The sequence below is a fragment of the Plectropomus leopardus genome, chromosome 15 (genome assembly GCF_008729295.1).
Source record: "Plectropomus leopardus isolate mb chromosome 15, YSFRI_Pleo_2.0, whole genome shotgun sequence".
NCBI classification, from domain to species: domain Eukaryota; kingdom Metazoa; phylum Chordata; class Actinopteri; order Perciformes; family Serranidae; genus Plectropomus; species Plectropomus leopardus.
Genome location: NC_056477.1, coordinates 23,135,961 through 23,148,669, shown reverse-complemented (window position 1 = coordinate 23,148,669; position 12,709 = coordinate 23,135,961). Strand labels below are relative to the sequence as shown.

Here is a 12,709-nt window from a genome sequence, read left to right as displayed (position 1 = left end):
CCTATATATATATTATATCAATACCACTGCTGCTACTATTACTACTACCAATAATAATAATCATCATTATTATTTTATTTTATTTTATTTTAATGACATGTTGAGTGAGTTCTTTTGACATTATCTTTCCGCAGAAATGTAAGGTTTCTGTTGTGGAACCTTGTGACGCTGGGATTTGTTCCCGCACGGCTTTCTGTTTCAACACACCGTTTTACTTCCTGTTAGATTTATCTACAGAGCCGAGCCACAGAAGCTAAACAATTGTAGCAGCTTTTCGTCAACAAATGTTAATGTAGCATAAATACCGACCAACAATAATGATTCCGTACACTGTCAACATCAAACTCGCGGCTCGGACGCTGACTGGCACTCTCAATTTGCAGAATAAAACCGCTGTAGATTGGTGAGTACTGCTTCTCTGCCGTTAGCATCGTTTTACAGCTGGAAAATCGTGGGTCGATGATGACAGGTGATTTACAGCCTGCTAATTACATCGTGTGTGCACCTTTATTATATTGGTCCTGTCACTGCGGCCCGGAAATATGACAGTGAAAATTTTGAATGATAATGTAATTTTTTCTCAACAAAGCAAAGAAGCATTAAGGGTGTCTTGTGTCATGTGATGTGAATTGACAGTTGGCTGGGCCTGAAGGTTTTTAACCCTTATATTCCCATATTAGTCCTTCAGAGACTGTGACTGCAGTGTGACGTCCGTAAAATGATTGCATTGCCTGATCTGTGATAAAACAAGCTAAAAGCAACCAGAAATATAAGCTACTATTTACCATAATGGTGTCAGTGTAGTCTAGTTAATGAAAGTTTAATTTCACATATGTGAAGCTTGCAGTTGTATGTTAGGCATTTTTGCAAAGAATAGACTTTCATTAATCTTCTTTGTTGAAAACAGTGGAAGTGTAAATGATCTGGATATTATTCATCTCATACTGAAGGGATGTGAATCATGTGTTAGATAAATTTTGCTTTATGTTGTAGATACTGTAACCTGGAGCCTGGAGCCAGTCTTTATTTCTGTTATTATTCCCCTGTTTTGCTTTAAAGTTAGAAGCTTCTTTTAGTAATGAGTTGCATCACCCTGTTGCATCAGGACTCATTATCAAAGTATGTGTTTACAAAATACAACAACAAACAAACAAACAAAAAACAGCTGTAGTCTGTACAGGAGTTCCAAATTATGATGTTACATTGACTTTTGATATCTGTGCAGGTTGGATTTGTTCTGGCCATAAATACATGCAGAAGTTGTTTGCACAATGAATGATGAAGATAGATGTAGACATCGTGGGATGGATGACGAGCACTGATGTTGGCTCATAAAATAAAGTGTTTCAATACACGTGTCAAAATCTGCTTTATGTGGCTCAGTGTCCCACGTACAAACCATCTCTTTTATCCTGACATGGAGGGAACTTTCAGCTCCCTCACACTGACCTCACCACTCACATTTTTTTCTGTCAACCTCCTCATGTCATCATTCTCTCCGGCTTTCATTTTCTTGTAGGGGTTGGCAGGGGCTGATAGCTCAGGGATGTCACTCCAGTATTCTCATCATCGATCCAAAGACGGCTCAGACCATCCAGGTGCTGGAGAGGCACAAAGCTAATGTGGTCAAGGTGAGTTTCTAAGTTTTTTTAGCTGTTGAATTGTTAATTGTTAAATCTCCATCTTGCTGCGACTGACGATTAATTTAATTTAAGATTACTCTGTTTATTTTTTTCCCAATTTAAAATATTTTTGTTTAGTCTATAACATTTCAAAAATATCATCACAATCTCCCACAGCCCAAAATGATATCCAGCCATCCAAGACCAAAGGAATTTCACTGACAAAGAAAAAAGAGAAGAGAGAATACAAACATTTCATTTTGAGAGACTGGAAAACAGCAAATGTTTGGTTTTCTTTTGCTTTAATAAGTTGTTGGAACAGCAATTGTAAAAAATGTTGCCAGTTAATTGTCCCTCATTTGACTTATCAATTAATGTACCATCCTTTTCCACAGGCTGCAAGATAGAATTAATGTGTTGAGAAGTAAACCTGTAAAAGTAAAAAGGCCATCACGATAAAACTGACTACTTAGTGTAGAACATTTTAAGTTTAAGCTAAATAATTATTGTGACACTTTGGTCTGATTAATGTCAACAGAAATAATTTCGACTAACAGTTTCTTGAACATTTGTTTATTTCCTTTTTTTCTTACATTTTCCTCTTTGTGTATTTATTGCATAACTGATTTTTGGAAGCAAAAACATAAATCTTGCATCATTGTTTCAGAAGAAGAATGCCATCATAAATTCACATAAATAGAGAGAACTTATTTGGAAAACTAATTATTGCACCAAACATAAAAAGCAAAAAACTTCTACGGCATCAGGTGTGCTGGAGGAGATGTAGTCATACAGATGCAAATCATGCATATATCTTCCGGAACTGCCCAAAAGTAGAGCAATTGTGGGATGGAGTGAATTCAGTCTTGAATAGGATATTAGATATGTAATCTCCGAGAAGTGCTACATTTTATATCTGGGCTATATAACTAAAAGTGCTGCTGGAGGAAGATCATTTCTTGGTCAGTTCTACTCACAGCCTGAAGGAAGGCCATTACAAGTAACTGGCTTGAAATGGACCCACCGAGACATAGACGGTGGTTAGATGTCGTAAAAGTAATATTTGTGATCAAAAAACACTGACTTATTCTCTAAAAGTGAAAGAATATGAGCTGAACAAAAATGTGAAAAATGGATTAGGTTTTGAAATAAAGACATCGGTACTCTATAACTTTATTTACAATAATTCACATTTTATTACAAAAGTTTTAATAAGCAAATAATACTGTAGAGTGAATTACTATTTTTGATGTTGTGGATATGTTTTACTTGTGAATTGACAGAAAAAAAAGCAATAAGGACTAAAGTGTTAAAAAAAAACTTACATCTTACCAGTTCCCCTTACAGCCAGCATATGTGAAATATTGTTTGTAAGTCTTAAATGCCTCCGGTGCACGTACTGTGTGTCATTATATGTCCTTTGCATAAATGTGACTTTTTTTTGCTGATTTTTTACTTTTCAGGTGAAACACTAACACACACCTGCTGATATTTCATCACCCAGTATTAATGTTAGCATGTTGTAACCTTGAGCCACATTGTTTTCGTCCCTCTCTGCCAGACACATTCAGCTGTGTAAGCCAACACCAGCAACACTGATAAAGCTTTCTTCTGCATTGATGGATAGTCCCATTGTGCGCGTTGGCGTATATGTGTATATATGTTTGTGTGCTTTGTAGAAGGGTAAATAATGGCCAATAAATTCTGAGGTGATTATCAGTGCCTGGGCTCAATCCGAGACTCTCATTCCTCACTCCAAAGAACACTTTAATCTTGTAAAGCACCGCAGCCGCAGCCTGCCATTCCTCACCACCCAGTGCGACACAAGAGAGCCTGCTGAAAAAAAAGAGAAAAGAAAAAAGGAAAGAAGTAGCCACAGTAAAGAGCATGCCCATTCGGGAACAAGCGCACATACATAATCAATAATTTAAAACCAGCTTGTACATCGAATCATTTGTCTAAAGTATAGAGCCAGCATTGGCTATGTTTCAATGTTATGCGTTTCCTTTCCTGTTAGGTCTCTCTTCTTTAGTTTTCTTCTATTTCAGATAGCAAGATGCAGAAGTCGTGCAATGTTTCCATAGCGACTGCCAGATACTCAAGGTTCATTCATTGTAATTCTACGACACAGGGCTGCACAGCAAAATGCAAGTTGTCCCTTTATGCGACACAAGAAAAAACAGCAATTTTCATGGTGGAGAACAGAGGGTGAGTTCAGCAGTCTTACAGTTCGGGAAAAAGAAGCTGCTCTGTAGTCTGTTGGTAAGGCCGCAGATGCTGCTGTATTGCTCGCCAGACTGCAGCAGTGTGAACAGTAGGCACGTACCCGAATTTTTTCACTCGAGTAGGATTTGGCTATCCAAAATGATTTTTGAGTATTATTCCTTTTTTCATTGAGACTGTCAAGTAACACTAAATGGAACTGCCAGATTTTTAAATGAGGTTCGGCGGGATGTTCAGGGTGACAGTGGTATTCACTTAACGTAACTTTACTACATTGAACAAGCCAAGTCAGCCCTCCAAGTTAATGTGTGCTAACTATTCTAATGACACATCAGGAGTGTGCAACATTTTTCGCTGACTGTAGAAATCAAAAGAAAGCCCGAGACTGCGTGGTATTAGGTTGTCGTGATCTGTAAATTCACCACTTCTAAGCAGAGGGCAGAAGATAACATTATCTAGGAGCCGGAGCAGACAAAGCCTTTCTTCCTCTGGGCAGCTTCCTCCGTCTCACCCAGACTCATCCTGGGTCTGAGTAAGCAGCTGGCTGTAGTCACACACACTTCACATAGTGGATGGGACAGTTTGACATAGTGTAATGATTTTACCCCAAGCAGCATTAAGTGAGGAGCGCTGACTCAGCAGTGTACAACAGGGGACCTTTTCCGTTGGCACTTTTGGCTACACTGAGTCAAATGTCGTGAAAATTTGGCCGTGCTTTGTCAAATTTAACATGCGGCACCACAGATGGACCTCCTCTGTAGTGGGGCCAAAAGGACGCCCAATGGCCTCCAAGCGTGAAGTAGTGACATTTCACCGCAGACACCCCCTGACGACCCCCTGTTTTCTCACTGAGACAAGCGTGTGTTGGGAGCTAAGACTGTATATGAAGATGGACAACACATCCCCACATTGCTATGCCAGAGCGAATCTAAAATATTGAGGATACAGCTGCTGCCATCTTGCACTGGTGACATATATGGAGCCAGATTCTGCATAATAGTGATCTCCACAATGGGGGAGTTCTTGCCAAAACACCCGTCCAACTGCATCAGCATCATTAAATATGATGTGTGTCACAAATTAGCACACATAGCTGTCAATCATGGCGAGAAATCCCTCTTTTGTAGAATTAAATACCTAATCTAAAGAAATTTATCAGAATTACTTGAATGAACATCAGGGTGATAAGAACCACTTTAAATGATACAAACCATCTGTGGGAAAACTTTATTTGGCATGTACTTGAGTGAATAGTTTGGCCCATGTTCTGTCCACTAACACGGAGGGGGGGGATTAATGGCCTGTACTGCAGCCGAACACCAGGGTGTGATCGAGAAGCTTCCCTATGGGAGAGCTTTCATGTCATCCATCTTTATATACTGTCTCTGGGTGGGAGATGCAACTCACACCTCTGTCTGTGCAGGAGAACAGAGAGGAAGATCTTTTAAAGTCTCTGTGTGTGTTCAGCTCTCTGTACTTTTATAGCTTCGAACCTAATCTCTGTGGTTTGGAATTTAGTTTCTCTCTTGCGCCCTGTTTGTACTGTAGATTTCGGCTTTGTTTTACTATTTCATGTTTAGTGGAACAGGACTCTGTTAAGTTACTGCTGATGAAAACCCAACATTTCCCTCTTTTTTGTTACACAATAAAAACGTTTTCATCAGAAATTAATAGGTGGACTTTTATTGTGGAGAATCTATAAGAAAACGTGTATTACAGAATTAACATAAGTTTGTCAGGGACTTTTCTTCAATATAAAGTCTAGTTATACTGCAAGGAAGAAAGTACAAGCAGAAAGAGCCACATTGAGACATTAGATGATGGGGAAGGTTTTTGTCCTTTAATATCCTTTTGGCTTTGCTCAGGTATTTCATCTCACCGATGGACACCAGTGACCCTCGGGACGGTTTTCATGGCTGGCTGCAGAGCCCTCCTGTCCTTGGCTTTGCACAAACCAAGCTGATTTTAGGATACTTTCAAGATATTCAGTTAGTATGTGTTTTGTCTTTGTTAGGTGAAATGGTCAAGGGAGAACTACTACCACAACATGAGCTCTCCCTACTGTCTGCGGCTGGCTTCAGGAGATGCCTCTGGGAAGATCATAGTGTGGGATGTGGTCAGTGGCACGGCCCATTGTGAGATCCAGGAGCACTCCAAACCTATCCAGGGTAAGAGAACATCCAAGACCCCCCCATATTTGCTTGGATTTAGCAGCTCTGCCAAGTAGAAACTTGGAACGGTTGCTCCATTGTTGGCTATTTGTTTTCATTAAGATGCTCTCACCATCACTCTCTGTCTTTCCTCCTGGCGCTCACTACGCCTCCATGCTCTCCATTCCCACATTCTCCTCTCCTTCTTGCTCTTTCTCTGCCAGACTTGGAGTGGTTATGGAATCAGGATGCGTCTCGTGATCTGTTGTTAGCCGTGCACCCTCCCAACTACATCGTTCTGTGGAACGGAGATACGGGCACCAAGCTGTGGAAGAAGAGCTATGCTGAGAACATCCTCTCCTTTTCTTTTGACCCCTTTGACCCCTCCAACATGGCGTGTAGGTGAACAACACTCTGTCCAAAAAATCTGACTCAGGCTTAGTTTATTCACCAGTTCACTTTTTCAGTTTCTTGCCCACACATACATGTCTCTATATTGTACTGGAGCTACTAAATTTACCCTTCACCACCACACCACCTCTAGAGAGTTACATGGCATTCAGTCTAGCTAATTGTGGTAACATCTCATTTTCCATACTAGGTAAAGGGAAATTTAGATTTTCTCAAGTGAAAGATGCAAAGTTAACACAATGCTGACAGCTATGACAAGTATATACAGCCTAATAATGATTTTTAAATTTTTCTTGGCAGTGCTTACCAGTGAAGGAATAGTCTTTATCACAGACTTTTCGCACTCCAAACCTCCGGGCAGCGCTGGCAAAAAGGTCTACATCGCCAGCCCTCATGCAAGCCCTGCCCACACCAAACCTGCCCCCGCTGCTGCCCCGGCTCCTACCGGCGCCAAGAAGGCCCTCAACAAGGTCAAAGTGCTCATCACCAATGAAAAACCCACGTAAGTTGCAATATTTACATTTATTTAAGGCATATTTTAAACCATTGTTCAAAACCTCTCAGACTCTCACAGTTTTTAATCTCCCACAACCTGAACTGCATTTGAAGCAAGGTTTGTGAAAGTTCTCCTCCAGCAGATGGGATTGAAAAGTGTTGCTCAGGGTCAACCTAATGGATTTGTGTTCAAACAGATTTTGAAGAGACCAAATTTATCAAACACTTTTTTAGGCTGAGGGGCATTTACCTTGTGAAGTGTATTCATGGTTACTTGACCTGTAGCGAACCTGAACCTGTCAGCATGTGGCAATGATGTTATGTCCTTTGCTGCCAGACAACATATCCAGGCACTGAGCACGTCTTGTTTGAGTGATCAACATTTTCATCCCATAGATGAGTGTAAAATGGGAGCACAATGGTGTGCTATTTGTTTTTGAATGAGCTCTCAACAGGTTGAATCAGTTCGTCTGCATCAGGGTTTTTTTTTTAACGCCAGTTATACAGTTTTTTTCTCTCTCTCTGTTACTCATGCTGCTCACCCTCTTTTTTTCAGCAACCTAACAGACCTGTTGAAAGTGAATTGTGACAGCTTGTCTGTTTGGGAGGAATAAGAAAAGCAAAATTTTTTCAATACCTGAATGATCTGACAGAGGGATCTATAGGATGATGTTTTTGTAACAGGGTAAAATATCAGGTTTTGATATGTGAGAATAATAATGGATTTTGAATCATGTTGAGCTGGACTTGTTTGGAAGAGCTTGTTTGGTTGTTAAACTAAATGTAGAGTTTGGTGTTCAGTTGAGTCTTTTTCTGTCAAGATTTGAGAATGATCGATTTGACCAAGTTCAATTTCAAGCTTTCCTGGGGTGAGAGCTGTCGTATTAATTATGCAAAGGTCTGGTAGTAAATCAAGGCCGCCAATGACAGCATTATAGAGAGGCAAAGTTCCTTCACATTAGATGTTCAGAAAAAATATCAACTGTAGTCAACTTCAGGAGTTGAAATGTGCCACAATTACACATCTGATGTCTGTCAAAAGTCAAGGAAATCACAGTTTCTTGCAATACCATATAGGTTTGTGTGATACTGCTTAATTACATTGCCCATCTTGGACAATATATGTTACCAACATGGCCTTGTCCTTGGCTCATTTTTATTACATGATGAAAAAAAAGCATAAAAAGAGGTGAAAATCACTACAAGTCTGGCCATGTTGAGAGCTGCAGCTAAGCGATAAGAAGGTTTGTCAGTTAGTTGTGTGAGTACATGCCAGTAAAAAACACACAGGGGTTTTAGCTTCTTACACTTCAACAGTTTTTGGAAAAACTGCAATTTTCTTGACTCGTGAAATTATCTTTTAAATTGACAAACTTGTGTAATTAAAGGCCTGTGTCCACCTTGTGTTTTTCATCAGCAGAGTAGCGGTGACAGGTCGCTGGGGAGAGCTTCATAAAAGGGGGCTCCCAGCTCTTTTTTTAACGGCGCGCTCTGCGTGGGTTTTGTTTTCATGACAACGATATCTCAACATTAGCATTAGCTAGTAAGCTAACATGACAGTATCTTAACAGAGGGTTGACTGCACAGGTATCAACGGATTTACAACAGTACAGTGATAAAAGCAAAACACACATCCGCAGCATCCAGTGTCTGCTGGCCTATCTGCTCCCACAGACAGGCGTCTCTGTCTTTGTTGTGACATTAGCCAAGCTAAAAAGCGGCAGTGACATCACCAGCGCCTTTCTAAAAAGTTCAGAGATTTTTTAACTCTAATTGACGGACACGGCCACACAAAAAAGGTTGAGCATTCTAAAAAAGGTGCCGGGTGCGGTGCAGCCCCATGCAGTCGCAGATGCCTGCTCCTCATAAGGAACAACTGAAAAAAGAAGCGAGAAAAAAAACGCGACGTGAACACAGGCCTTTAAGGCTCAATACAGATGAAATCAAAAACGTATTTGTCTCTTGCCATGGCATACTGTTCACATCTTTTTAGCACCGCAGCATGTAACAGTTGTGACTAACCTATTTTTTTGCTGCTAAGTGACAAACTTGTGAAATTGTCTGAGACATTACTTTCAAAAAAGTTGTGGCAGACCAGGAACCAAAGGTTTGTTTGATGTGCTGGCAACTTCCTGCCTGTGCGCTTGTGACTGTCAAACAGGCTTATTTATAGCAGCAGCACCCCGGCCTCTGTCCACCTACTCAACAGCTCTAATAACAAACACTCCATTAATCTTACTCTTCTTTATTCTCTCCCTCGCCTCTCTCCTCATGTCCGGTTCAGTCTTTGTGTCTTCAGGTGGTGTTTGACACCCTCTTTCCTCACCTTTCATGCTGCGTGTAATTGCTCTGGAAATGCTGTATTCCATCAGTCCGCTTTTGTCTGTGTGTCGGATTTTTGGGTGTTTATCATGTTCAGTAACAGTATCTCTCCTCTCTGGCTCGGTCTGCCTGAGGTTGATAGATGAGCGTTTTAAACAAAACTCTGCTCTTCCAGACTGTTATCAGAAACATGTTGAATACAGTAATATATCACGAACATTAGTGTCTCATTAAACATCCATTAATCTATTTGCTAGCCAGCACAGATTTGGCTTCTTTATCATGATAATAGACAGTGGCTTCACAGTCAAGCACGCCTGTTCATGCACAGACACACGGAAAAACTGTATACTTTTTAAATTGTCAAAAAATGTTATATATGTAAATTTAATATTACTAATCCTTACGATTTTAGTTGCTCATGGTTACCGTAGTTACAGCATGTGAGGCAGCAAAAACTCCTTTAGCTGCTAGTTTGCAGTTTGTTCAACCAAAAGAGCAACTGGTGAATCTGTCAGTGGTGTTACCAAACAAACTCACATTGTTTTTGATAAAGAAGTCAGTCAGACAATAATCAGCCTTTTTTCATCAATTCCTGCAGCACACTGCGAGAGTAGTTTTCCACCCAGCAGGATGGTGAGGTTGTTTACTTTGTTGAGCAGTAATAGGTGTGCAGTACTCTTACTCTCCATCTAACTGCTCACTGTAGCAGATTCTTGATCTGCTGACAAAAAGAAAATGTAGAAAATGGCAGTGGTCTTGTTTTTCGCACACATAAAAATTTACTAACCACAGCAACACGGTTGCTTTACAATAAAAGCCACCTTGTGTTTCACCAATAACACTTTTAATGTGAATCAGCAGTAGGATATTTTGTCTGCAGTAACTTAATACTCCTGTGAAGTGATATAAAGAGAGTCATCACTCAACAGTGACTAAGTAATGATAACTTTGGTAACATACAAGCATCGCTTGTAAACTTTTTGTGTGTTTGAAAACATTTTAAATCTGGTGTGGGAATGATGGACTCTGCCTCTAAAAATAAAAGAACTATACATAGAGGTTTCATTTGAGGCCATAAATGGTATCAAAAACAGGGTTGGATCTCATGAAAACCTTAAGAACTTTAATTAGACTGAACACAAATTTAAGCACATTTGTTTCTGCTTCCATTTTCACATGTGTAAGTTAAATATCTAAGACTTTGTTTTCAATTTCTCTTAAATTTTGACCGACAATTTGTTAAAAGTACCATCCACCTGGCTGGTGTGGCATATTTGGATGCTGATCAAACAGCGTCATTACTACACAGGTGGCCTGGGATGATCACATAAAAAGCCACTTCTAAAATGTGCAGTTTTAACAAAGTGCCACAGATGTCACAGGTTTTTAGGGAGTGTGCCATTGGCATGCAGACTGCAGTTATATCTACCAGAGCTGCTGACGGTACATTGAATTCTCATTTCATTAACATAAGCTGTCTCCAATGTTGTTACCAAGATGCTGGCAGTACACCCAACCAGCCTTACAACCAAAGACCTGCCCAGGACCTCCAGATCCAGCAACTTCATATGCGGTTAGATGTACTGCTAAATTTAGGGAAACAACATTGGAGATGTCTAATTGTAGTGAAAGGTATAATCAGTTTATGAGCAACAGGACAGCAGGACATTCCTGCAGTCAGCATGCCAATGGTCCACTCCCTCAAAACTTGTGATATCTGTGGATTTGTGTTTTGTGATTAAACGGCACATTTTCAATTGACCTTTTTATCCTAGCCATCCCAAGGCACACCTGTTTAATCATCATCTTGGAAAAATTCACATTTACATGGATTTTCCCAAATTTGTTACCCAAATTTGACAGAAATAAGTATTATGTGTTTTGTTAAAAAAGTATAAGATCTTTAACATACACTTGTGAAAAATGGGAGCAAAAACAAAAGTGTTGTGTTTACATTTATGTTCAGTGTAAGTATGTTATGATATTGAGGGTTAAATAACAGTAAGAGTAGGACAAGGACAAGGGAGAATCTAAAAAAATTGTAAAAGAAAATCAAATAATAATAAACTTACATTAAGAAGAACACCTGATCAAACCACAAAATGTACCAAGCTATTTTAATAAAATCCCCAGAGATCAGATATTTGAATTTCAGGAAGGGCATGACCAACTGAAGTGAGTTTACTGAGTTTGTGGAAGTTGTCGAAATGTTTTCTGTCCCTCCTGCCTTTACCAGCTGCTGATGGTTTTCTCGTTGCCAAGACTGGTGTGTCTCAGTTATAAAACCTCATTATGCACACATTTAGTGCTCATGTGCAAATCCAAGCCAAAGTCATGATTTACGCACCATTGCCTGCCAGTAACAAGTTGTTTGAATTTATTCTGTATTGTCTAGACATCAGAAGCTCCAACCGAAGTGAGTACATAATGTATAAACACTGAGTTTGAATTTAATATCCTCTGGGTCATTTGTGTTTATTCAACACAATTAAAGGATAGAAGCAGGAGTTCTTCGAGAACCTCAGTCCTCTGATGCCTGCTGTGCTACTAAACTCTCCTCACACTTTGTGCCTGCGCGCACGTGTGCACAGAGCAAAGTATAACTATGTATTATACACAGATGGCTGCAACCTTCATGCCTAATTCACAACAAAGAGAGAGAGATGTAAAGAGCGTGTGATGATTTAGAGATTGTACAGCAGAATATTTTGTGAGGGTTTGAGGTTACAGGACTTTTTCTTCTCTTTTTCTGTTTTTCCTCTTTCTCTCTGTAGCCCCGTCGCTATTTTCTTTTTTTGCATCTAAGACACAGAATTCTCTTTCACTGTTTCTTTCTGATGTTTTGCCTTTGGTGGTTCAGACATTTCAGCCTCTATCTCTGCCTCGCCTGACTTCAGTAAGCTGGTAACTGTGATTTAGCTCAGCAGCTCCTAAAGGTTCCCCTATAGGGCACACTTTATCTGTTGCGCTCTCCCCAAGATGATAATGATCTCCATTGTGTTATAAAGTTTGTTCCTCCTTTATTTGATTTCACGGTGACCTAACGGGATGAAGCTGTAGGAGTGAGTTATGGTCATGGACCTGCTCATAAATTCTGTGAGAATCAGCCCTCGGTTCCTTCTTGATTGAACCGCTAAGTATTTGTGACTGCTTTGTTGTGGTATAGAGATATCTGACCTGGCTACTGCCATGGATGATAGCATTTGTAATTAATTTATATACACGAAAGATCTTACAGCAAACAGACTTAGTTCAACATTTTTTGGACTCTAAAAATAGTGAAAGGGATTTTTGTCTGACACTGCCAATAGCTGCTTAATTCATCAACCTCCCATCATTAGGCCAAGTTCACTTTTAAGTTCTCCCTCATTTGCTTTTGACTCGCAGAGGCCACCACAGTAATAACTAATTTATTCAGCCTTCTGTATGGGAGGACATGAATAAAGATCAAGCTGATCTTAGAAATGAGACAGTATTTTATTA

At 39.8% G+C, this 12,709-nt stretch overlaps 1 protein-coding gene across 1 annotated transcript in view; it reads left to right on the top strand.

Annotated features, from left to right (window-relative positions):
* The first annotated feature begins 212 nt into the window (after positions 1 to 212).
* Positions 213 to 12,709, top strand: part of wdr11 (WD repeat domain 11) — a 71,453-nt gene continuing 58,956 nt past the window's right edge. Inside the window, exons 1-5 of the mRNA XM_042501875.1 lie at positions 213 to 403; positions 1,520 to 1,631; positions 5,860 to 6,013; positions 6,220 to 6,393; positions 6,707 to 6,908. Of these exons, the coding sequence (XP_042357809.1) occupies positions 318 to 403; positions 1,520 to 1,631; positions 5,860 to 6,013; positions 6,220 to 6,393; positions 6,707 to 6,908 (728 nt within the window). The 5' untranslated portion in view covers positions 213 to 317. The remainder of the gene's footprint in view (positions 404 to 1,519; positions 1,632 to 5,859; positions 6,014 to 6,219; positions 6,394 to 6,706; positions 6,909 to 12,709) is intronic.